Raw genomic sequence first — 26,748 nt, 5'->3', positions numbered from 1 at the left:
ATATGAGTTTTATGAGCAGTCACCCAAAATTTAAATCTTGTTTCTGAAATCTTTTACATGTAAAAATGCAGGTGCAAAAATAAAATAAAAAACTTTTGAAGCAACTTACATTACACTGAAAGTATAATTTTTTTTAAAGTCAGTTCATGCATTCCCTGGGAATTGAACCAATGACCATTGCATTGCTAAAGCACCAAACAATACTATATTGTATAAAATTAAATAACATAATAGAATAAAATAAATGACAGTGTTGTATGGTTGAGCTTGACAACTGCAGTCAACACTATAATGTGTACAAATTGAGATTTAATGATTGTCTTTTTTAAGGGGGAAAGTCATGTGGTTGCATGCCCTTTTTTTATAATAATTGGTCATAATTATTATTTTTGTTCTCTAATGAACTTTATATCAATTCAACAGAAAATGTAAAATTCATGACGTTTTAAATCGTCAGATACAGTAACGAAGGTCAAGACATACAGTATGAGCTGAAAAAATGTCAAAAATCAACATTTTACAGTAAAGTACCCTATTTGTGGAAAGGTATCAGGTATTTAAGCTAGCCATACCTATTCAAAGACATGAACTGTCTCAGCAAACCGGTCCAAGAGTCTGGAGTCTATACTTGGAAATAAACTACATTGTATATTTATTTGTCACGAGAACACATGGATGTCCTGACAAAGACATCTGTCAATAACAATAACAACAAACATTTGGACCACAATAATTCTTTCCCCATCACCTTTCAAAAACAACTGCACTAACTCGTCTGTCTCTATGAGTTAAGGATATTGTAATGACTTGATGCGTTTACCTTTATGGTGGTTTGCATTTCCAGCACTGGAGGGGAGGTCAAACGGGCCGAGAGCGGCCAAGACAAGAACCAGGTGCTACCGAGAGCTGCTTCCCTGTCTGTCAGTATCGATAAAGCCTGAGTTACAAGACACAGCTGAAGGGAAAAAGCAGTTGGCATTTACAAACATCGTTTAGGTTACGAGACTGAATGAACGGTATACAACAGAGATAAATTGGGTGTATACAATATTGAATTACTTCTGGCAAGATTCACAAGATATACGGCGACTGACATATCTCAACTGAAATAATTCAATCAAGTGAACTTATAAGAATATAGGTAAACTGATAAAGAGGGAAAAGGTAACTAGGGCACGTTCACTTCATGTTCATATTGAAGTGCTTTTCAGTCATGTTGAAAGCCCCGCTCGATGCAGTTGAGAGACTGAACAAGATCTGGCAGAGGGAAAACATGACGGCTGGCACATTTGGACACTTCATCTCTGAGCTGGAATCAAAGGAGACGCAGGATATTCCTGAAAGAGTCTGGATTAACCCTAGGTGTCCCACTTTCACAGGGGCACGACTGCATCTGGAGGCCAGCTGGGCTTGTGTGTATTTTCTGATATATTTCATTGACCTTGTACAGCAGCTGCACACGGCACTGTTTAACTGCGGGAACTGGGGGAAAAGTACATTATGATTAGAGATGTTTTCATCTCTTTGTCTATGAATCCAGATACATTGAAGATTTGGCCTTCCGTCCACACTGAGATGCAGTGGTGGAATGTAACGAAGTACAAATACTTCGTTACTTTACTTAAGTAAAGTAAAGATGTGCGAAAAATGTACTTAAGTAGAATCAATAGTGCATACTTATTACTTTTACTTCGTTACATTTTGCAGCAATTATTATACTTCCACTACATTTCTACAACGTTCGGTTACATTTTCGTTACATTTTCTGATCAGTTTTCCCCTGCCAAAACATCATCCTGACCGTCCGTTCGTCGCACGTTTGTCTCACCAGTGAAGTTTGGTTACCATATCAACCCAGTCACGCAGTGTGTTTATCGTGCAATTTATACGCGGAAATTTGTTTTTACGTGCATATACGCATGGGTAGGTTTAGTAGTGGTGTGGGGTCATAGACAGTATAAGAAGTGTGGGGTGCGTGTGTAGCCTTTGGTAAGGATTAGTATGGCAAGCCAAGAGGTTCAGAATTAAGCCATAAATTAATCGCGTTTACAGCCAAACCCCGTCAAATTAAGCTTGATGTGTATATTGCCTAATTGCAAGCTTGTTCAGAAATGGTGACAAAAACTTTAAAAATAACGGCTTTTCCATCATTATTGAACATCATTATAGGATGTTGAATGAGTTAGGATGAACTGTTTTATTAATCATTAGAATATAGACATTAAGAGAATAAATTGTTATGCAAGTACTTTTACTTTTAATACTAAAAGTACATTTAAAATCAGGTACTTTTTACTTAAGTAGGGTTGTCATTGTGGTACTTCTACTTTCACTAAAGTAAATATGTCTCAGGTTATTTGTACTTTTACTTAAAGCTCCAGTCCGTAACTTTTTTAAGTTAAAAATAATCCAAAATAATTATGTTAAAAAAAACGTATTCTGCCAGTGGTCAAAACTATCTGCTTGCCATAGCTAGATTCAAAACGGTTAGCTTGTAATAATGATTTTAATTCCAGTGGTACTGGTGGGTTTCCGCGGGAAATTCGAGCATGTCTTTGCGTCATGACGTCACACCCGTACACATAAAGAAGGAGTTTCAGCTAGCCGGCTATACTGCGCGTGACGAGATGTTTAGATGTATAGGCTTTTCTCGCAGTACTTTACATAATTAAACTTATGGCATCCAGAAAGATCCAAACAACAATCATCAGTGTCAACTGGAGATTCAGCAGTTATAAAACCCAAAAGACTTCGTACTTCGGATTTAAGGTGGCTAGAGGAAGAGAAAGAAACCGTCTCATGCGAACACAAGGATTTAAACATCGGCGAGGCTTTTGAAAAGTGCGTGAACTCCGTGTTTTGGTTCAAAACGGAAGAAGAGACGGCTTTTTTCTGCTGAACAAGTAAGACATTTCAATAGTTCAATCGTGTAACAGTACGTTTTCTTAATTCACACAGTTATGGAGTTTCCTTTGTTGTGCCTTTCTCGTTTTGCTATTATGGAGAACTTGAATTCTGAACTACACAGGTAGCTGCTAACCATAAAACACATTACATTTAACATTAGTCACGCAATGCTGATGTTGTTAACATGAACAATTTGAGAACAAAGTAGGCTATAATTTGCACGGTTGCTGTAAATCGCGTTGATTAAATCTAACGAAGCTTATCATGTCGAATGCTTTTTCCCCCTTAGTTGGTCAGAACAAAAATGGATGTTACTTACTTGTTCAGAAGACATTTTCTTATGAAAATTCTTATGTTGGTCAAACTTTCAAAAAGTGAATCTGTGATTCTGTATGACAGTATCCACACAGCGCGGTGACTGACAGCACCACTCGCCTCAAAGCACTGTGTTCATCCGCGCTGTTTCATGCCGATTTACAACCCACGTAAAGATGATAATTCCGCGAATCACTGCAGTTACAGATTTCGAACAGAGAGATGGCGACAAAGAGGAAAAGATACGGACTGCAGCTTTAAGTACTGAGATTCAGTACTTCCTCCACCACTGCTGAGATGGCATTTTTGTCCAGAGAAAACAGCTTTTTGAAGACGCTTTTGGTTTCATACCAAAACTTGGAGTGGCAATTGAGTGCGACCCGAACGCACCAGTAAGTGGTGGGATAATTTGCTAATGTAGTGATCGTGTCAGAAGAAGTCGGGTCTCTCGATCTCTGTATCAACTCGGTGAGTTGACGTTTTCCGCATGCGCAGTAAAGTTGATTTAAGCGTCTTCCGACATTTCAGTATGGATGAGAAACTTTTGGAAAACGCTTGAAATGCTAGTGTGGACGGAGAGCGTTTTTAAACGAAAATGTATCCGGATTATTGTAACCTTGGATGTGCATTTTGTATGAGAGTGCAGATTTTTAATTAATAAAACTTTAAAACGCAATTAAGTTGATGTTTTTTTGTTTGTTTTTTTGGTGGAATGCTTTATTAAAAACACTGAGTAAAGGACAAATCTGTTAAAAAATAAACAGGACAAATATGAATTGCAAACTGAAGAATATGATCCTTTCTATTCTAATACAATAAACACAAAAAAGTTTTAAAATAAATACTACAAAGAAAATGCACCTATACCAAAAACAAAGCTAAATCGTGTTGTTTAACAAAACACTACATTCAAACAAAGAAATATCGAAACACCGTGGTTAGAAATGTTGCTGACTAAACAAATTCTATTAAAGTTATGCCAGTAACTTTCAAAGGACAGACCTCAGATTTAAATATGTGAAATGTATGTTTGGCTGCTTTGCAAGCAAGAAACAATTGTCCAGATTTCAGAACAAAATGTTGCCTAAATGTACACGAAGAACATACTGTTGTCACTACAAATATTTGCAGACCATTAATTAAACGACAGTTTCCCCCCCAAATTATATCAACTAAAACCAACGCCTAAAAGAGGGCCGGCCACAACCAACTGTATACGTCACATCCAGGCACACATTTCTGGCTTAAAGGATTGTTCGCTGTTCAATACTTAAGCTCTTTTGACAGAATTTGTAGCATAATGTTGATTACCACAAAATAGTTTCCTCTTTATTTTGATATTTGACTTTGCAACCTCTATTTTTGCCGTTTAAAAAAAAAAGATTTTCTACCGTGCTTGACGGTATCCCATAAATGCTGTTGATAGAGTTTAATGTGCATTTAAGCCAGAATAATGCTGTACATGTAACCGTTTCACTAAAAGCTTTTGATCTTTAAGGCAAGTAGGGCAATTTTCAAATTACACGTCTTTCATCCAATTGTAACAGCGATTATGAATTCCAAGGAGAGTACAAGAATATAGATGGAATAATTTACTAATAAAACATTTAGATTTTTTAATGTTTACAGTGTTGTATACTTAAAATGTACCTTTCACAAGCTGATTCGCATTCTTTCTTCTTTTTTTTTCAAACTGAACATAAAAATGCTGCCATAAGACTCAGAACCATGAAACCGACAGTGATTTAATGAGGAACAACATCCAAAACAGTTCAAGAAGTCCTTTGGGTGGTCCCAACGTTTGTGTTTTGTTTTTTTACAAACCATGATCGCCTCCTCTTCCTCCTTTTCATGTAACAGAATTGCTTCTCTCGGGGCGCCTGGAAAACGGCTTAGGCCTTCTCCAAAGACTGGTAGTATTCCTTGAGAACATTCCAGGCTTTGGATGCCATGAAGCCTTCCGGAGGGTTCTGGCCCTCGCGAGCCATCCTCCTCATGCGGGTTCCTGAGATGAAGTCATAGTCCTGGTGTCTGGGTAAAACGAGACGGCGGAGGGAATTTTAAGATGTGCACAGAAAAGGGACAGTCAGTGTGGTACCCAATGTGATAAGAAAATGAAAAAGAAACATAATCTCAGGGTTTGCGTCAGAGATAATAACTAGGTGTTGTACACTGCTCCTTTGTTCGGGACGTTTCGCTCTGGAGGGAACGATGTATTGTACTCTGAAAAGAGCTCTATGATAAAATATGTTCTCTCAAGTGGCTCTTTAAGCCACATAATTCCTTTCAACGGTGCAAAGACGACGAGGTAAACAGGCTGGCTTTACTTCTAGACAAAAATAAATGAGCAAGAAACAGAAATCTAAACTTTCAGACCAATGTCATTAAATCCAAACTCTCTGCTACACGTTTTCATTTAAACAAATGCTTCGAAAATAAACAGTGCGCAAAATGTCTGATAAATAGAGCTAATTAGTCTCCAACAGCACGAATACAACTCGAACGCTAGTCTAAATACAATCCTCAATGGCTCCTACGGATAGGGTTTATTTGTTACGGATTAGTTGTTCTTCAGATTAAGACGCAGACCTTATGAAAACAAATTCACACAGCACAATGCATTTATAAACGTACGCTGTTGCACTGCCCTTTCCCTGCCGTAATCAGGTTCATTAAACGAACGCTGTCATTCAGAAAGGCTCTTCAGTCTAGACTGAATGTGAAGCATTTTATATGGGCTTATAACGCTGAATAGTGCATTTGAACAAACCCCTGACCCTAATATTAGGTCTAACTTTCTATTCTTCAAAGAATCCTGAAAAAAAGTATCACGGTTTCCAAAAAAAAAAAAAAATTTTTTAAATGTGATCAGCTTTGACATCACATGAATAACTTACATCTTAAAATATATTCAAACAGAAAAGTTAGTTCAATTAAGTAACGGCTACTTGCCACATAAGTAAATCATTAGACACAAAATATTGACTTGAGTTGAAATATTTTAGTAGCTCTTAAACGTGGCAAGTTCAAACTAGACGGACATTTAAGGGATACGGTACAGTCATACCACGTATTACACGGCATTTCACCTCATAAATAATTATGGCGATTAGAGATATTGATTCGAGATGAAACCGTTAAAAAATCGTACCTGTTTGTTATCTTATTATCTATTACAGTGTACAAAACAATCGTTGCAAAATGGCAGCAGCTGCGTTTGTATTCAAGAGAGAGCCAGTCTGCGATACCCGGATGACATCTTTAAATAACTCTACACTAAATATTGATTTGACTGAGTTTTATTATTTTATTAGCTCACCGACCGAACGCAAAACTCCCACGAGGAAAACCCGTTCCTAACAAGGGTAAAGCACCGACTTCAGTTACTCGGATGAGTCTGTGTTATCCGTTTTTAACGTTGTTATCGTTATCGTGGATGGTGCGATTGACCAATCAGAATCAAGTATTCCACAGAGCTGTGTAATATGTAATATTTCACAATATTTAAATTGTTACTGTATTTTTTGGTAAAGACATCTTGTGTTTTTTTTTTTTAAAGGTAATGTTCTCATAGCAACATCCCAGTAACCAACATCCTAGCAAACACCCTGGCAACCCTTTTAGGAACATCCTAGTAACCACCCAAAAACACCCTAGCAACTGGCCAGCAATAACTTAGCAAGTATTCAGAATACAAAACCACATACCAAACACACTAGTAAGTAACCACATAAAACACCCTAGCAATGCCCTAACAAGCATCCAGAACACCCTAGTGACAGGCTAGCAACACCCTAGTAACCACCCAAAATTCCTGCCAAGCAATGCCCTAGCAAGCAGCCAGAACACCTTAGCAATCACCCAATAGATGCAAATATGATGCATCCTACTACTGGATGGACCCACAACTGATGGTTTATGGAATATTATCACCATTCCACCTGGTAGTCACTTCAATGGGGTGAAGGGGTGGAACACATAAACCCTGACTCCATAGAGAACCGTTAATATGCATTTAAATGAGAAACAGCTTGGACTGATTTGAGCCGTTTTAGAGGAAGACTTTAAGGGGGATGGCTGGCAATTAGGCTCAGCATCCATATTCGTCTCAAATTTGGCCAGGCCCAACACCCTGCTCAAGGAGCAGACGGAACGCCATAAATTTACTAAGGCGCCAAGCGGGGCTCTTTGAAACTCAGACGGAGTGCGAGTCTGCCACCCCAACCCCCTCCAAACGATTGCTGGGATGGAGGAGGGAAGTGATGCCAGCAACCTCCAGCACCACTGTCACCTTGACACTTGACTTTACATATTTACAAGTATTGAGATTGTTGTAAGCAACAATCTCAATACTTAATCATAATGAAGGTAGTTATGATTATGGAACGTGACAGACAGAGGAACAGTCCAAAAAACGTGTCATTCCAAACCCGCGTGAAACACAAAATATGATTCTTCACAGAATATACAAGCTGCTCTTTTCCATATTGAATAATGAATATTACAAATGTTAATATTCTTTTATTTTTTAATATTCCATTTGAATATTCAGTAACATTTCTATGGAATATTTCCATTTTTCTTATTGCCCTTTATGGAGCTTGACCGATGAAAAATCTATTTAAAGCTCGATCTTTTTTTGTTGCTGTTGTTTTTCCATGGAAAAAATAGACACATATGGTTTTGGAATGACCCGAGGGTGAGTAATTGATACAATTTTCTTCCTTTAAACTCTGTGTGGGATGTGCATTTGCATAAAGATCATTCAACATTAAAAGTCCCCAGTTCTTCCAGTCAGTTTTGCTGCATGTTGACATGCTGCATGGTCTTCATCAGGGACGACTAAAAATGCCTGTTAACTCGATAGCGGGACGGGCGCTATTAATTGCAAGACGAGACGCCGCGAAAATGCATGATTTTCGTTAGTCATCTTCCGCAGCATTTGCAACAGCGCCAGAGGAATAATGGCAGATATCCATTTCTAAATGACTTCAAAGAATGGAGCAAAGCCATAGAATTTGGTAAAAGCACACAACAACAAAACATTTCCTGTTATTCTTGGCAACACGGTTAGGAATCGAGGAAGCCTGATATGGAGGGAAGTTCAACTCAAGATGATAGTCTGTTTGAATATGTACATGAAGTAAATTCATGTTTTCAGTTTAACGCCACGTCAATATGTCCAAGTCTCGAACTTGATAAGATTTGATCCATAAAGACACTCGACTTACTCATTTTGTGTACGGTAGTTACTTTGTGTTTACAAAAAGGAAGAGAAATTTAAATGGGGAAAAATACATAAACTTACTTTTTGGGGTCATAAAAATCCATGGCCTTCTTGACTTTATTGTAGGCTGCCACTTTGAAAGGCACAATTTCCAGCGATATGAGTCCAGGGGCCATGGTAAGAACTTTAGCTCCGTGGGAGGGCTCGTAGAGGTCTTTACCTGTGTCCGGATGAGGCATTCCTGCAGGGTCACGGCCCACTATGTAAAAGTTGGCCCCGGCCACCATTCGGGCCCTGCAGTGCCACTGGACCTGTTGGAAACAGTTCAAATTTATTATATTTTCACTTTAAAGCTAATCAATTAGAGTGTTAGTTCAAACAAGTTCACGTTCTTCATTCTGTGGAGCACAAAATAAGTGAGAATGTTTGGAAAAGAGTAGTGTGAACAATGACTGAAAGTGAATGAGGACTAGGGTTGCTGATATCCAAAAAGACTAAACAAGCACCATAAAATATCATAAAAGAACTCCATACAATTTGTACACCATATTCTAAGTTTTCTGAAACCATCAAATATTTTTGTTAGGCCGAAATTTTAACTATAATTCACTTGAAATCCCCTCTGCTATAGCTCTCAAATGTCATTCACATTTGTGTCCATTTGAATATGAATAAAACAGGTTTGACGTCAATTGGTTCTCGCATGTCTTGTAACCAAAAGCATGCGAATGAGATTTGAGAGTGCCCACGACAAAAAGATTTTCAGCATCTAATTTCAATTTTGGTCTTTTACTCAGACAAAACTGCTGTATGTTTTTAGAAATTTTAGAAAATTTAGAAAAGTCAAACAGATAGCAACAGAAAAAAAATGTGTTGTTAATGAAAGAAAAAAAGGTTTGGCACAACATGAGTAAATCATGACAGATTTCATTTTTTTGATGAACAATCCTGCACTTAAATTTAGGGATACAATAATGATGTAAAACAAATGGAAATTATGTTCAATGACACAGAGATAGGGACAATATGTCAAAACGTATCATTTTGAAATAAGTGAAAACATATTTGGATGGACACATGATTAGAATTGGCCTACACTACCTAAGCTAATTCTTTTCTGTGGAGTCAGCATGTCCCTAACTTCCTTCTCATAACTCAATGAGGCGAACGACTGCTTCCTGTGGGCTGCTTTAGTCTTACAGACTCTGTCTGCTCCCAATAAAATGTTTAATGTCCCTGGCCACATGATTAAAGAACAACAGACTTCAAAATAGCCATGGAACACTACACCAGAAAAAAAATTTGTCAGAAGAAAGCTCCCTGTTTGTCCTTGTTGTGTGTGTGTGTGTGTGTGTGTGTGTGTGTGTGTGTGTGTGTGTGTGTGTACAAATGGATCATAGAGGGACACCACTGTCCTCTAAACACTTTGGTTCTGTTTAGAGCCACTTCAGGAGACACAAATCAATTCCTACAGGAAAGTCCAGAGATGCGTGATGCCCGCAAGAAGAGACTGTCCCTGTTGTCTTCAGCCTCCAGCACAGGTTAGGTGGAACGGATCACCAATCCAGTGTAACCTCGACGACTTAAGAAGGAATGTGCCCTGCGCAAGTTTCCTCCCCACTAACTTTCCATACAACAGTTCCTTGACTGCAAACGCTATTTTAATTATCGTTCTTAGCAAAAAGCACATTTAATAGAGCTTTATGGGATACTTAAGGATTTACATATTGAGGAAGATCTCAAAGGCTAAATTGAATCTGGCGTCTCAAAACATGTAGCTACCAACTGCAGAAAATTCATTTTAGTATATAGTAATATATATGGTGAGCATAAAATCTTCGATAGATGACTAGATGATCAAGAGTCTCCATTCGAAGCACGAAAACTGAAAAAATTATATAATGACCAGCTGATCGCACATTATTATTTTAATGGTAAGCCTCAGGGGTCTGTTCTTGGTCCCTTTTCTTTCCACACTAACCTCTGTGGGGCCGGCGTACATCATCGGTGAGGGGAAAATGGCCACAATGGTGGAGTTGGGATCAAGCAGCCCTTCCTCCAGCACAGCTGCATGCTGTTTCATGCGCCAGGCCAGTGGTACGTCATCATCTTTGGTCCAGCCTCCCAGCGGGTGCAGCAGAAGCACGGGTCGGCGGTAGCCACGTTCAATTAGACGTCGCTGTGTGTCCTGCATGAGCAGCGCGTGGCCATTATGCACTGGGTTCCGCAGTTGGAAGGCAAAGACAGCATCTAAAAATGAGAGAAGAGTGTTTAATATCTCTTAACTAGCCATAAATATCATAAGTTAATATACAGAGCAATGCAAGTCTATGGCAATGCAATTAAAATCCATAAAGACTTGTTTATTCATAATAGTTGTTTGCATTAAAACTAATGTAATAGTTTTAAGAAAATGTATGTTTACAGTTTGAGGGCAAGGCAACTTGCAACACCCAACAGACTAGTCAAAATTGTCTCAAAAGGAGCAACTACTGAGTGTTGTTCCATACCTGCGTTCATCTCTTTAAACTTCTGCTTGAGTTCGGTTGGTGTGAGCCTGTAACTATCCAGCCCGTCGTTCCAGTAGATCCGATCCAGCACCTGGACATCACCTCCGACCAGCCAATCTCCACTCTCCATCACCATCTGCCGCAGGAAAGACCATCAGGAACAGCAGCAATGAACTTCCAACCTCATCTGTACAATGTTGTTGGACAAACTGCCACAATTGCACTCTCTTTCTTTCTTTGTGAGGTTTGAGGAACATAAGAATCCCTCCAGATTCTGAAAGCCAAATGATACATGCAAAAACATTTCATCTTAAAATCTCAGCATGGTGGTTTGGGGTAAGAAAGTGGTCTAATATAGCTAACCCTGACTGAATGTCCACATTGTAGCATATTCTGGCCACAAAATGTCCACTAACACAGAAGAAACTCTTTGGCAAACACAGTTGGGGACAGCTGGTTCTGAAACAGGAAAATATACAAAATTACAAAACTCTTGTATTCATTTCAAAGATTTGATGTCATGAACCTTGCAAACGTTGAGAAACCCAAATAGGTCTTCCTCAAAAATGCTAATCGTAACAGCCTGGAAACTTAAGAAGTAAATACGACTTTGTTTCCATGCTCAAGTTTGACAATCTTAGTTAGAAAGCTCTAAAAGCAAGATGTCATTCTCATTCTCAGACTCAACAGACTCTGGTTTATTAGCTTGAATTTCTAAACATTCATTTTTAAAAACAAGACTACCATATCAAATCAGACTAGAACTCTTGGCTGCTTTTACTTATATTTTACCTTCAGGAGGTCTTCGCTGGCATTGGCTGAGCCGCTAACTTGGCCAGGGTTAAGAAGCAGTAAAGTATGCTGAGGATATCACAGCTTGCAGCAGATTCGGGGCCGCTAGGATGGAGAATACCATTTCACAAGACTTACATCTATTGATTTGACTTGACAGCACCACTGGTGGCTCGAGAACTTTATGTGCAAGTATGTGATCATATTAAGCAATCTTGGAGAGGCCTGAAAGCAGTGAATGTTAATAAAATGCTTCATAAGTTGCATTGCGTTTGCATTTGAAGACTGAATGCATGTGCGGCTGTCATTTTCTGGCCACAGTATAGCAACAGTAGCAGCCGTTTATTTAATTTATGTTGCAGAGGCTGGCGATGGAAAAACTCAGTGAGCGATCTGTTGGCACTACATCACATCTATACAGTAAATCAACTCTATTAGCTGTCATAGACAATAATTGAGCACTGCACCCCTTTCAATGAGGGGAAAAAACATAGATAATGCAATTAAGTTAATGCTCTCCCCATACAAAATCTCACAATGTGGACTCAGCTGTCAGACTGACAGCCGAAATAAACAGGAAAAGAGTATTTACCACACGTAATGGAGGCCGGTTTTACAGCCCCGCTGATTGACGTGCTTCAGCAGACAGAGTTTAACATACAAACCAGACATAGTGAAGTAATGAGATGAACTATTCTGTGAACTTATAATCACATATTCCACATTCATAAGACCAAATTTTCCCATTTTGGACACTCTGGAACAATATTAATCAAACAGATGTTCAGACTCATTTGTTTTGGGGGGTTTCAGCGTACGTGATATTAATGATCATGTAAAATGAAAACAGGCATGACGGTAGTTCCAGCTCGAGCCTTGACTGAACTTATGGAAGAAACTGAAGTGCAATCACTTCAATAAGATATGGAATTCGCAAGCTATTTTCTAGGGATGCAACAATAATAAAATTCTGGATGATATATTTAAATAAATAAATAAAGCACACTAGAAATAAAATGCTACACATGAATTTAGGCATGTCTACATCAAGTGTTATTTAATGATTAGCATTTTAAAAGATTATTAAATATTAAAATGTAAAAATATATGTAAATGAGCATGCATAATTAAATATACTATTAGTCAATATTACAATCATTTGATTACAACGATTTTAAAAGTTAAACTGTAAATGTAACTTTAAAAACAGCATATTCAAGAGGATATATATATATATATATTTATATTTTTGTATAATTTAATAATCAATCTTTTTTTGTTTGGCTTGTTTATGGACAGTGGTAAATCTAAACTTCATTACGAGAATGCCATTGAGAGACAGAACACTGTAAATAAAACGAAAGCTGATTGCTAGCAACTTCAATGCAATTTCTTTCTTGGGTCTGGAGATGGGTTTATTTGTGACCGTAGGCGAGCAGACAGACGGGGCCATTCCAGAGTCCGAAAGCTCTCCGTTGGCGCCCATTAGTGCGAGCTGGAGCAGAGCGGAGCCATTAAAGAGCACCTAAGCCCACAATCCCTACTTACAGATGGAAACAATTGTTCAGTATTTACTCTGCGAGATTTGTAAGAGGAAGGTGAGGGGAAAGGAGGGGAGGAGAGCGCCACTTGCCTAAACACTGTTAGGATAGAACGCAGGGCGAGAAATCCAACTAAAACACATGTGTGAAATGAAGGGGGTCAAGGAATAAAGAGATCACTAAAGCAAGGACTGAACAAAGATATATGAGAGAGAGAGAGAGACCCTGTTTCCACAGACCTAGTGAGATGGCATCATGACTCTGTCTTCTGTCAAAGTCCAGTCCAAGGAAAGCTTGGCAATGAGACCGCACAGGGGCCTATTAAAGCATCAGGTCAGCTGTTTCTGACTAGATATCCATGACTTTACCTTCAAAAATGGGACTTAAGCGGAAAATCTCCTCTTTTAAATACAATTGCAGAAAGAAAAGAAATGTACAGCAAAAAACGACATCGTTGTGGTGCCTAAATATCAAGTCCCTTCTGAAATAACCCTTTTTCAATACTTTTATCCCTAATAAGGAGGATAATTTAGTCTTGAGCTATAATTTCTGTAGAGCAACAGTTTGGGGTGAGTTTATGATCAAATGTAGTTCTGAACCCAAGAAAAAGCTATTATATTTGCTCATGAACATTCATAAATAGCAATGAAGCAACAGACAGCCTTGCACAATTCTGCGCTTGTACCATCGGACAATGTGTTCCCATAAAGGGTGCCCCGGTGCCAGACAGGTGAAAAGTGATGCGTTAATGGATCATGGTGCTGAATCACTGTGATTCTGCTTTCATATTAACATGTATGTAGTCTAAACAGTGCTCTCATTCACAGCAGGTTTATAATCGGGACTTTCCAGGTGGTTCGTGAGTCAGAAAAGAAAGAAAGGGAGGGAGCTGACAACAAAAATGAGATACAGGGCCATGTTAATCCTTTCCAAGTGCTTACATAAGATAAGAAATCTCATTGGTCCAAAATCAAGCTCCAGATAGTTTGCATAAATGCATTCACACCATGTCGGAATTAGCATAATTACGAGATTCCGACTTATAAAATGCACTCACGTCCTCGTAGAACTTGAAATTACATAACTGCTTTGGTCATTTGTAACAATTACTTGTAAACTGAATTTTCTGAGCGCTCCAACTTCTGCAACCTCATGCGGAAACTCAAAATGGCAGTGAATTCAGCAGGAAAGTTATATTGTCAATTCTTTTGAAAAATTCCTATACTTAACTTTTGTTAATCTATTAAAAATAAAAGATCAATTTGAAAACAAAACGACAGACATACAATGAATTTTAAAGTTGCTAGCAGAGTTGGAATAACCATCTCATGCACCACTAAATAAACTATAAATTAATTAATAAGGCATTTGCATAATGTGTTGTATTGTGGTTTTGTCTACTGATTAATCAAGTTACACAGATTCATTTCGGCGTTAACAGTGTTGCCATAGAAAAGCATAATTCCGAGGATGTGAACAGCTCTGAGGCTGATCGAGTAATTACAGTAATTGCAACATAGTGTGAACAAAAAATTAATTTAAAATCAATCAAATATGCTCTAATTGGCTGTTACTGTGTTGGGTCACGCAGATCTTCCGCTTTCTTGTTGCCGGACACGCTGCCTAGTTAGGACACTGTGTTCATAATCTACTAAACATGCAGGTTTTTGTCTATATTTGACCTCTGACCTTGATGTATGGATGATCCTTGCAGGTGGTGCCCCACTGCCGGGAACAACGCTCTTCCTTGCGGTGCTCGTAGAACTCTGGGTTTCGGAGGATGGCGACTCTCCGTCCACCGTAGGCCAGCGCGAACGCGGTGCTGCCGTCCAGACGCTCTTTGTCGGAGCTTGAGACGGGGAGGACCACCGGCACCGAGAGGTTAATAACCCCGCCTACGAACAGAGGTCAGATGCACGGCACATACATCAAACAACACGAGACTTTGAGAAATTGACAGCTTTGAAAGGGCTAAAGGGGAACAGTTAAGGATCTATGGGGCGAGATAAGGCAAAGAACTCTGAATGTCAAAGTGGCGAGTTTTCTAAGAAAGTAAGAGGTCCTACACCTTGATTAAAGCAATATGAGCGGGAAGCTTTTAAAATCCATTTTCAGAATATAACACACCGACATCATGGCAGAAACAGCTGTTTTCCATAAGAACGAGCCCTTTGAGTGTCCCATTTCAGCTCAATCCAAATTAAACTAGTATCAGGCATCGTCCATAAAGACGCCAGTCTGGTCCAACAAGAGTCCAATTGGGCGTATTGTAAGGATAAAAATAATAACACAAGGTGTGATGTACAGTAATCAAGTCTAATGACGCTGATGATGTAATGCATGAATAACTAACGACTTTCTCTGGCCGTATTTCTGTCATATCCAAAGTCAAACGTCTACTAGGCCCATTTTTTTTTTTATCTTAATAGGTGTGTGAGTGTCAATGCATAGCATAAACACAAATTTGAATACTAGGCAAGGCAACACACGGCAGAGCACTACGAGGTCGTAAAACTAAATTGACACTTTTTGGAAACTCAAGCATGATGTGGGAAATTGCTGTAATTACACAGTTTTATAAATGCGAGGAACACGTCGTGGTTTAAAAAGCAATTCACACATTTGTTGTTCTCGTAATCAAAAGGATGCCGACTTTTTATTTCAGACGATCCCGTTTCTAAAAAGCCCAAACATCCTGGAAAGCATGTGATCAACCTAAACCAAAAGCCCTCCGTTAAAATTATATTAACACTTTTATTTCTACCACTAATTGTCATTTCAAATCCACTCGCAGAGCCTTAAGATTCCCTCGCTTAAATTCAGTTTATTTTGTGATAGGCCACCCATTCCAAGAGCCAGAAACACTGAAATATTAGATTATTAGTAATAGCTTGTTCACCTTATGTCGGTGGTCCATCATAGTTCACCCACAAATGAAAATCCTGTCATTATTTACTCACCTTCATGTTGTACCAAATCCATAAGTTTCCTGAGGAGTTTTAGTAGCACTTTATTTGTATTTTACAGTCCTGTTCCCCATATACATACTATGTACTTATTATAGTTATTATAATAACTGGGTAATAACCAGGTTCTTACCCTGAACCTACCCCTAAACCTAACCGTAACCCATGTAGTTACCTTATATTAACCAGTACTTTCTAAGGTAAGTACACTGTAAGTACACATAAGTGTAACTTGAGTTTCTGTCTTTCCATTGAAAAGTCCAGGTAACCAAAACTTTAAAGATCCAAAAATGTGTTGTAAAACAAATCCATATGAATCGTGCTTTCATTAAAAATTTCAACATTTTTGTGTTTCAAAGATTAACCAAAGTCATATTGGTTGGGAACGCCATGAGGGGAGCCATATTTTGGAGTGAGCTATGCCTTTATGAGCCTGAAGTAGTACTGTACCTATAAGATCTTTATTTTTCATGAATGTACAAAATATTTCTAAAAATGTGTTTTTACTCTGTCATCATGATTTACTAGTTGTCAGTTAAATCTGTATTACATAAAAATAAAAAGTAGAAAAAATATGGAAATTATTTCTAAAATCACTTCTGAATGTAATAGCGGCCAGCAGGAAAAAGTGCATTGCACTGTCTAATGTCGCCATCTAGTGTTGCATTCAGAAAACACAGCACATAAAAAAGAAATCCAAGCCTAAAAGTATACCACGAGATTATGCGTTTACCGTCGAGCAGACAGTTGAAGTGAAGACACTGTAGGAACTCTCTCTCCCTCATGAAGCCGTTCAGAGGAGTAGCCCAGCCCTCAGCCAGCACCTGAACCCACTGCATGTCCACCTAACCCACCAACAGACAACACATGTTAGCTTTTAAACTGCACATGTTTTAGACTGTTTAAAACCAATATAGGTCAGACAATGTTTCAAGTTCATAACAGCCAATAGTCAAAATGGATTTGCAGGCCATCTGAAGGCGGCTGAATGTGAGTGTCAGTCGAGGAGTGATACCTTGGTGATCTCCACTGCTGGAAGAGTCTCTGCATCAGCCTTGGCCAAGTCCAGCTTGTTCTCAGGCACGTAGAGCTCCTTGACCTCATAGGACGCGTCCACAGGCACGATGTCCTACAGAAGGTGAAGACATTATCACAGAGACGTCAATGTCATTTATATCAAAGTATGATGAAAGCATCTAGATAAGATGTTAAAGGGGTCATCGGATGCAGAATTCACTTTTATTATATGGTGGTTTGCATATAAATGTGTCTTTGCAGTGTGCGGACACACCACCCTACAATGAAAAAATTCCATTCGCTCCTTTTTTTTTTAATAATCAAAAAGCCTAAACACTCTCAATAATCAAGCCGTTTGAATTTTCAGAGAAATATGATGTCATATTGCTCATGCTCCGCCCACGACCACTGACGGACTGTCCTGTATTAGCCTCAGCCATTTGTCAGTCCCTCCAGTTTTTCGTGATTCTGCGATCGCTGAATACAACGCAAAATCAACAAAATGTCGCATTTTTTTGCGATCCTGCATAATTCCTAATTTAACCGCAAAATAATCACAAAAAAAAGACCTAACAAAACATTAAATTATAATCACCCAATTGAAATATCTCTAGTTAATTAAAGTTTCAATGCATTTTTACGTGGGTACAGAATAGATGTTGCGCACGCGTGATGTCTGTGAGCGGTCTGTCAGAAACATGGCGAAAGAAAAAGCGTCTCTCCTGCCCTCTCACATAAGCGCCCAGGTTTTCATTAGGCAGTACGGCAAACTTATTAATGCGTTTAACATGATTGAATGACATAACAAAAAGTATGATATGTTCGATGGTACTAAAAAGAATTATTAAAAGCGCAGTATACCGTGAAAGAGAACTAATTTCAGCCAGTCGAGTGACAGTCTGTCTCTGACTGCAAGCGTGTGTGTGTGTGTGTGTGTGTTCGGACTGACTGACTGACTGCGTGTCACCGCCTGTCGGCCTAGTAAGAATATTGAATTCTCTTTATAGCACTTGAACAAATACACATAGCTACAATTACTTCAAAATATTAATCTTGGCAAGTATTTATGTAAAACAATCAGTAATAACTGATTGGGACGTTTGTCATTACTGTAGTAGGGCTTAAAGTGACAGTAACCTAATTTACCTGCTGTTGTTAATGTTAATCAAGTAACAACAATAGGCGACAGCGCAATTAAAAAAAATTGATTAGACCAAATAAACAAGCTTCATGCATTTTGTTTGTGATTTGTGTCATGTATGACTATAGTGCATCTGACATAATATATGGTAAATGTGATGTCATAATTATAAAATATAAAAAATCGCAAATTTTTTCACAAATTTCTGGAAATTACCACCACAAAATCAGTCATTTTGATCGCAAAAATCACATAAAAAAATCGTGAAATCCTGGAGGGACTGATTTGTATACTGTCCACCAAGGCAGCACTTTACTTGTCTTGTGTGACACCCCCCATGGAAGAGAGGGGTGGGGTGAGCAGTTGCTCATCATTTAAAGAGACATGCACCAAAACTGGTCGCTGAGCTGTTTTTTGAGAAGATAAAAAGCGTGTTGTTCAGGGGCGTTGCTAGACATAAAACTCTACTGGGGCACAGGTCCCCCATTGTTTGTCTGAGATAGCAAGCGTAACTAAGGAGGGCGGGGCTTACCGATAGATAAATAAATTTGTTTGTTTCAAAAACACCATGCTGGGTAGTGGAAAAATTTGGATTTCTCGGACCTACATATGTCCATTTTAAGGTGTTTGAATGCCAACAAATTGGATAACAATAGCTTTAAAATCATGATACACGAATTTCTTTTTTTTTTTTGTGCCATAAAAGCCAACACTGTATGAAAATAGAAAACTTTAGAAAATAGAAAACGGAGAGAAAACTTTCTTGCACATTTAGATTCTTCTACATTACACAATGTAAATAATTAGCCTTTATATTTTTCAAGAATTTACAATTACATTTCAATAAATCAATAAAGAGTTAATATATAGCCTACTATATAAAATAAAGAGCATGTATATTCTAAAAGAAAACAAAGTTCCCCAGCCAAGTTCAAACTAAGTTGATTTATTTGTTGAGCATTAAACTGTAGGCTACCGCCTATGCTTCACTTTGGCAAAACGGTCAATCACTTGACTCTGACTCAATTTTACTTTTAAGATTATTTGTATTATTTAGAAACTTTTGTTTCGTCATGTTTTCATAGCCTACCTCGCGTGCCAACACCGGACTTCGGTGTGCTCAGATTTGTGAGCGCTGCTGTTGCTAGGAAACACAGACGCGCGCGGATTTCTGTCGCTTCTGTTTCGGTTAAACTGCGTTGCTTTTACAAGCATTGATTCGTTTATTACTGCGTTGCAAATAGATCATTTCTATTACCCTATAATATAATTTATATTAAATACACTGACAAATAAAATAAATTGTTAAACTCAAACTTCAGATTTACTGGGGCACAGCAGATTTATACTGGGGCACGTGTCCCAGTAAAATGGGTCTAGCAACGCCCCTGGTGTTGTTTTACACAGCCATTGAGGAATTTTAACCAAAGTATGTTACAAACTTTACATGAAGAACCTAAAGAATCATACCAACTTGTGGAAAATGGGCATCCGATGACCCCTTTGAGCAAAGTTGCAATATTTTCTGTGTTAAAAAAACTGGCCTTAAATCATGAAATAAGGATACCAAAGTTTGTTAACAAGGGTGCAAATGAATAACCTATGGAAGCTTGTTTCCGCCACTTAATAAAAAAAATAAAATAATAATTGCGACTTATCTCACAATTGCGAGATATGAAGTCAGAATTGTGAGAAATAAAGTCGCAATTGCGAGAAAAAAAACACAGAATTGAGACTTTACATCTCGCAATTCTGACTTTATAACACATAATTGCGAGTTTTTTTATTTATATAGAATACATAATTGGGAGTTTTCGATTTCTATAGAATTTCTTTGCGAGAAATTCTGACATCTTTTTTCAGAATTGTGAGATATAAATTGCGAGTTATCAGGCCAATTCTAAGGGAAAAAAAGACTAACATTTTTATAGTTTATATCTCACAATTCTGACTTTACAACACGCAATTTCGATGTTATATCATCCATTTCTGACTTTATAACACGCAATTTCGATGTTATATCAGCCATTTTTGACTTTACAACACGCAATTTCGATGTTATATCATCCATTTCTGAATTTATAACACGCAATTTCGATGTTATATCAGCCATTTTTGACTTTATAACACGCAATTTCGATGTTATATCATCCATTTCTGACTTTATAACACGCAATTTCGATGTTATATCATCCATTTCTGACTTTATAACACGCAATTTCGATGTTATATCATCCATTTCTGACTTTATAACACGCAATTTCGATGTTATATCATCCATTTCTGAATTTATAACACGCAATTTCGATGTTATATCAGCCATTTTTGACTTTATAACACGCAATTTCGATGTTATATCATCCATTTCTGACTTTATAACACGCAATTTCGATGTTATATCATCCATTTCTGACTTTATAACACGCAATTTCGATGTTATATCATCCATTTCTGACTTTATAACACGCAATTTCGATGTTATATCATCCATTTCTGACTTTATAACACGCAATTGCGACTTTATATTACGCAATTCTGACTTCATATCTCGCAATTCTGAGAAATAAAGTCAGAATTGCGAGATGTTAACTCGCAATTGTGAGAAAAAAAGTCAGAAATGTGAGATAAAAAGTCGCAATTACCTTTTTTATTTTTCATTCTGTGGCGGAAACAAGCTTCCATAATAACCCCATCATCTTAGTTTGATGTCACAATAGAGTCATTGTCACATTAGAATCTAATGCATAATAGAATCTATTTCGGTTTGTAGCTATATTTGGAATACAAAGTTTACATGTGTTCAGGCATCAGAATATTCCTGTTAACATGGATGTTATATGATGATCTACACATGCGTGTTTTCTATTCCCACTGTTATTTCCTGGGAGTTTCAAGATGCTGCCATTGGTTATACAGTATGCTCAGTTTTATTACGAGTTTTTCACAAACAACGCCATGGAATGGAAAGTGTCGAGCAAGTATTTATAATAATACTACACTTTTGTTATATCGGTCTCATTTTCATTCAAGAAATTAGTACATTTATTCAGCAAATACACATTAAATTGATCAAAAGTGACAGTAAAAAGTATGGTTTCCACAAAAATATTAAGCACAACAACTTTTTTTCAAGACCAAATTTGGTGCTTTTTTCTTGAGCACCAAATCATCTTATTGGAATGATTTCTGAAGGATCACGTGACACTGAAGACTGGAGTAATGATGCTGAAAAGCAGCTTTGTGTCACATGAATAAAATACATTTTTAAAATACAAAACAGTTAATATCTTCTTTCAGTGGATTTTGTATAAGGTGTTTACATGCAACAAATTTCCGAATAAAACAGGCATATTCCAGGGGTAGCAAAAACTGAATCAGGATATCAGACTGTGGCAGTCACATGACTTGATAATAATCGTAATATTGCCATATTCCAATTGATACCAGTATATACTGTACATGTGCATGTAAATGAGAAAAACTTCTGTAGCAAGAGATGTCTGTAACGCTTCCTTTTACAGTCCTGTAACCCATTTACTTACTATGTACTTATTATAGTAACTATAATTACTGGGTAATAACTAGGTACTAACCCTGAACCTACCCCTAACCCATGTACTTACCTTATATTAGCCAGTACTTTCTAGGTAAGTACACGTAAGTACTGTACTGTAAAAGGAAGTGTTACCAAGATGTTTTACCGCTTGCAACAATCAGACATTTAGATAACAAACTCTCAAACAGAGTTTCAAACAGAATTCAGTTTAACATGAACGAATGGAGTGAGCTTACCCTCTCCTGCAGGAGGTCCAGGAGCTGCTGGATGCACTCGTTCACACTGCAAGAATCGGTCTTTAGTACCAGTTCAGGGGCCTCTGGCTTCTCATACTCAGAGTCTATTCCTGTGAACCCTGAGGACAACAAGAGTAGCCGGTTACATTAAAACAGACATGCTTGGGATGCACTTCTTGAAAGCAGTTTTTCATTAAACGGGACCAAGTCCTTAGTAATGTTGGAAGGATTTAGCATTTTTCCTCCACCGTATAAATCAGCTCAAATGTATCAGTTAATATGCGCATGTGAATAAGACACTTCCTGCTATAAACATCACTCATTCTCATCACGAGATGTTAGCAACTTTCAGATTAATGCGAGTAATTTCAACTTTCACAGCAGTGTTTCCTGTGTCACTCTTCATCTGATTGGCCGTTACTGAATTTGCAGGTCCACAGCAATACAAATTGAATTTAACAAAAACAACAGGAAACACTGAGTCAGTCAAGAGCGAGTCCAGTGTCTCCTATTTCCAGATTCTTCAGGAAACCAAGAAGGTTGTGATGAATCACCTCTCATTTGCTCAAAAAGTTGTGTAACCTCAAAAGTACACACTGCTGATATCATAATTGTGTTTCTCGAGATGAAGTGTTAATGCGCACCAAAAAGGCCACAAGCTCCACTCTTTCATCATTCTGCAAAAATCCAGTAAACGCTTTTCTGGTGTTTTTCTTCTCAGACAAAACATGTTGTCCTCCTTCAGTGCCTCAGATCATCCCAGGGCCCTTGTCTTGTCTAACTCAATCATTTCACATATTTCTGCACAATCAGGTTTGCAAGATCTTTGCAAAATTGAAGAGGATGCTTTGAGTTTATTGACAGCAGCACACAAATCCATTTAGGTTTAAAACTTTAGGACTGATTGCCCTACTGACTACTGACCAGTATGAGATTAAATCTGAGCCATAACATACAGTGCATCTACAAAAAAAAAAAAAAAAGGGCCAAGCCCAAAATGGCTACACGCTAAGCTTTTAATTGTCTTAACCACAATTTATTGGTCAGGAAATTATGCAAAATGTAAGCAAATCCACTATTTAAAAAGCCATTGCTGTCTCCATTGTGTAAGTTGGGAAGGATTATTCTGTGCTGAGTTACTTCATCTACAGTATTTGTGCAATTCTTGCTAATTTCCTGACCAGTGATTTCTGATTAAAATGGTTGAGAACATTAAAAGACAATTAAATATTTTGCAATTTTTAGCTAGGCTCATTTTTTTTAAGTGAGTGTAAATACATGTATTTGGACACATATTTTGCATGACATTACGCATTCATATGTCCAAATACCAGATACAAATAGACAAAAGTTACATTCAATAGACACTGACAGCAACTGAGATGAAGTCCAAACAAAATTTAAATATCTGTAGTTTGAATCTGAATAGTAATCTTTGTATTTCATGAGGACATTTGCAGCAGACTACAAAAAAACTAAAATGATTTGAGTTGGATATGCCAAAAAAAAAAAAACATGATTATCTTACCTCTGATTTCTCCAGCTCTAGCCCTCTTATAGAGCCCCTTCACATCTCTCTGCTCACACACATCCAGAGGAGCGTCTATAAACACCTCAAAGAACGGAAGACCAGCAGCTTCATGGATCTTCCTGGCATTCAGGCGGTCCTGGGGCCAAAACAATATTAATCAAATGTTTTAACCCTAAAATATCTCATTTCTAATGCCTCTAAATTACCAAAATGATCAAAACTTGTTGTTTTAGATTGCACAATCCACTACATGCCTTCTGTCTGATTAATAGTTTACACTTTTTATCTTTAACGATTTTATAGAGTAAACATAACAATAACTTTCACTGGACTAAAGCAACTTAGGTTTACTTGATCATCCATACATCATTTTTTTGAAAACTCTTGTTAAAATATGATACAACAGGCTATTGAGGAATTTGTTTGTTTATTTTTTGTTTGTTTCAAAATTATTTATTCATCTCTCAATCATCATTATATTGCATTACATTATACATTTCACCACCTGCTATAAAAACTACAGAGTTTTGATCTTAAAACTAAGAATTTAAATATAATCCTCCTGAGAAACACTGGAAGATATTGAGTGACAACTGATATTTATATGCATTTTATGTTGTCATGCTGCTATAAAAATCTCATTGATTTACATTACAAGCTATGTAAATAACAACATTTGCACCAAATTGTATATTTTTGCTCAGTTTGCAAAATGTATATGTTTTCTTTCTCAATGCATGAGCTCCATATTCTCACTATATCAAATTATATGGTTCATAAAAGCCTGATGTATCAAATATGACACAAAACAGGTTCAATAAACAGATTTTTCTACTATTTGATATGTCAGGCTTTACATTGTTAAGAAGTCTTATACACACAGCTCCCTATGTTTCTCACCCTGCTGTATGGGGAAATGAAGCTGGCGATACACACGAGCCCCGCGTCAGCAAACAGTTTTGCCACTTCCGCGATACGGCGAATGTTCTCCTCGCGGTCCTCAGGGCTGAAGCCCAGGTTCTTATTGAGGCCCTGCCTGATGTTATCTCCATCCATAGTGTAGCAGGGGATGCCATGACACACCAGATACTCCTCCAGAGCCATGCTGACCGTCGTTTTACCTGCACCAGACAAACCTGAGGATGCACAACAGAGCGGTCTTCATATTTACTGAACATTTTGGACACACACAACCATGAAGATTAAATCACGTCATTCATGTTCTACCTGTAAGCCACACCGTGCATCCTCGAAATCCTCCCCTAGTGCCGACTACTTGTCCACGCTTGTTTCTGCTCACATGATGGGCTTGGTATGTCACATTGGTGGCTCTTTGCATCCCCTGTACAAATTGCAGATTCAGATTCATTTAATCTGCCTCATCTTTGACAAAGGCCTCCTGTCTGATTGACTGAAGTGAAGCACTTCAAGAAAGACATTGGCTGTATCAGATTGTAATTACATGGTATGTTGGTTTATACCATAGTACTGGACCACTTATATTTTTCTTATACAATTTTTTTTGTACACACACGCACACACACATATATATAAATATTTATATGGTGTGTATATATAAACAATTTGTAGTTGTCCAACAAACAGGGTAATTTTTTACTGATGATTGATGATATTTATAAATAGGCTATTGCACAATATTGCATAAATAATTGCAATTGCACATGCCTATGATGTAAAAAATGCAACAAAAAAATACAAAATTCAAAAATACTATAATATATATATATATATATAACGTGGTACAGAATTATTAGCATATGTACCATCATGGTATTTACATTATACTCCAAAGACTACCATGGTATATGTCCAATAAGCCATGTTAGTATTATAGTAACGTTACATGCCCAAAAAGTAAAGATACCCGTGCTTTTGATGCCAGAAATACTGTAGAAGCTCACTAGGTTTTAAGACAGACAATATGCACAAATAAAAGGATTATATGCATTCATCCTTTTCACACACTTATCAAAGCCGAGGACCTCCATGACGAGAACGATTATTCTAGATTTCGTTTATATTATGAATTAAAATACTGTGGGTCAGATGAATCATAATCAAAAACACTATTATTCAAAGCACGATGTGTGGTACTGTAACAGTAACGTTACTATATTAGCAATGCAGAATATCCCTCAATTTACAGCCACTACCGTTACTCACCCAACTCTCAGGCGCGTTACTCAGTTTCTGCTTCTTACTCGAGTTCCCAGATGTCTCCATTCTGAGCTGCTGCATTCACACTTGGTAAACAAATAAATAGTGTGATATATATATTCGCAGAAGTTGCTTTACTGAAGTGCCGGGTCCACTGTACGTATTGAACTCCAGAAGGAAGCGTAGAGCTTTACAGGATGCGGCACAGGAAGTGATGGAGGCTCCGACAAGTCCCGCCTCTAACGCGTCAAGACTCCACCCACTAACCAATCAGATTGGTCGGAATGGCATCCAAGTCGATCGTGATTAGACAGTTAAGAAGTCGTTCATATAGCCGTGGCAACGAAAGCAAACAAGTATCAGGTCAAGGGCGGGACTTGTCAGAATCATAGGTCAGAAGAATATCACTCATGTTCTGTTTTATATTTTCCTGTGTAAAGTGAAATCTGTGTTAGCCCCATTGACCCAATATCATATATATATATATATATATATATATATATATGAATGAACATTTGTTGGTGTTATGCTAATATAACATAAATATGAATATCTATGAATACAAAACAAGTAACATTTTAGTCAAAGAGATAGTTCACCCAAAAATGAAAATTCGATCATAATTTCCTCACCCTCAAGTTGTTCCAAACCTGAATGATTTTTTTTCTTCTGCTAAACACAGAAGAAGATATTTTGAAGAATGTCAGTAACCAAACAGTTGTTGGGCCCCACTGACTGAATGAAAGAAAAATATATGGGATGAGGCCCATCAACTGTTTGGTTACTGACATTCTTTAAATTATTTTGTGTGTTTATCAGAAATTCACACAG

At 37.6% G+C, this 26,748-nt stretch overlaps 1 protein-coding gene across 1 annotated transcript; it reads right to left on the bottom strand.

The window, feature by feature from the left end:
• Positions 1-5,028: 5,028 nt before the first annotated feature.
• papss1 (3'-phosphoadenosine 5'-phosphosulfate synthase 1) lies at positions 5,029-26,134 on the bottom strand. The gene is made up of 12 exons (XM_056253562.1): positions 25,924-26,134; positions 24,967-25,081; positions 24,640-24,875; positions 23,737-23,875; positions 22,209-22,327; positions 17,274-17,387; positions 16,992-17,103; positions 14,982-15,187; positions 10,960-11,095; positions 10,431-10,699; positions 8,531-8,760; positions 5,029-5,253 (listed from the first exon to the last, which is right to left on the bottom strand). Exons 1-12 carry the CDS (start codon positions 25,996-25,998, stop codon positions 5,115-5,117), a joined length of 1,890 nt encoding a protein of 629 aa, XP_056109537.1. The 5' UTR covers positions 25,999-26,134; the 3' UTR covers positions 5,029-5,114.
• Positions 26,135-26,748: the final 614 nt, after the last annotated feature.

The sequence above is a fragment of the Rhinichthys klamathensis genome, unplaced genomic scaffold (genome assembly GCF_029890125.1).
Source record: "Rhinichthys klamathensis goyatoka isolate OS25496 unplaced genomic scaffold, OSU_Roscu_1.1 h1tg000107l_1, whole genome shotgun sequence".
Classification (NCBI taxonomy): Eukaryota; Metazoa; Chordata; class Actinopteri; order Cypriniformes; family Leuciscidae; genus Rhinichthys; species Rhinichthys klamathensis.
This window is presented reverse-complemented; position numbering and strand designations above follow the sequence as displayed.

Excerpts from the sequence above, each read along its gene's own strand:
- papss1 (XM_056253562.1), bottom strand. The coding sequence starts at position 25,998 with ATGCAGCAGCTCAGAATGGAGACATCTGGGAACTCGAGTAAGAAGCAG. Across the intron at positions 17,104-17,273 it reads CAGCAGTGGAGATCACCAAG|GTGGACATGCAGTGGGTTCA; the intron begins GTATCACTCCTC and ends TTGGTGGGTTAG. Across the intron at positions 15,188-16,991 it reads CTTCAACTGTCTGCTCGACG|GCGGGGTTATTAACCTCTCG; the intron begins GTAAACGCATAA and ends CTCTGTTCGTAG.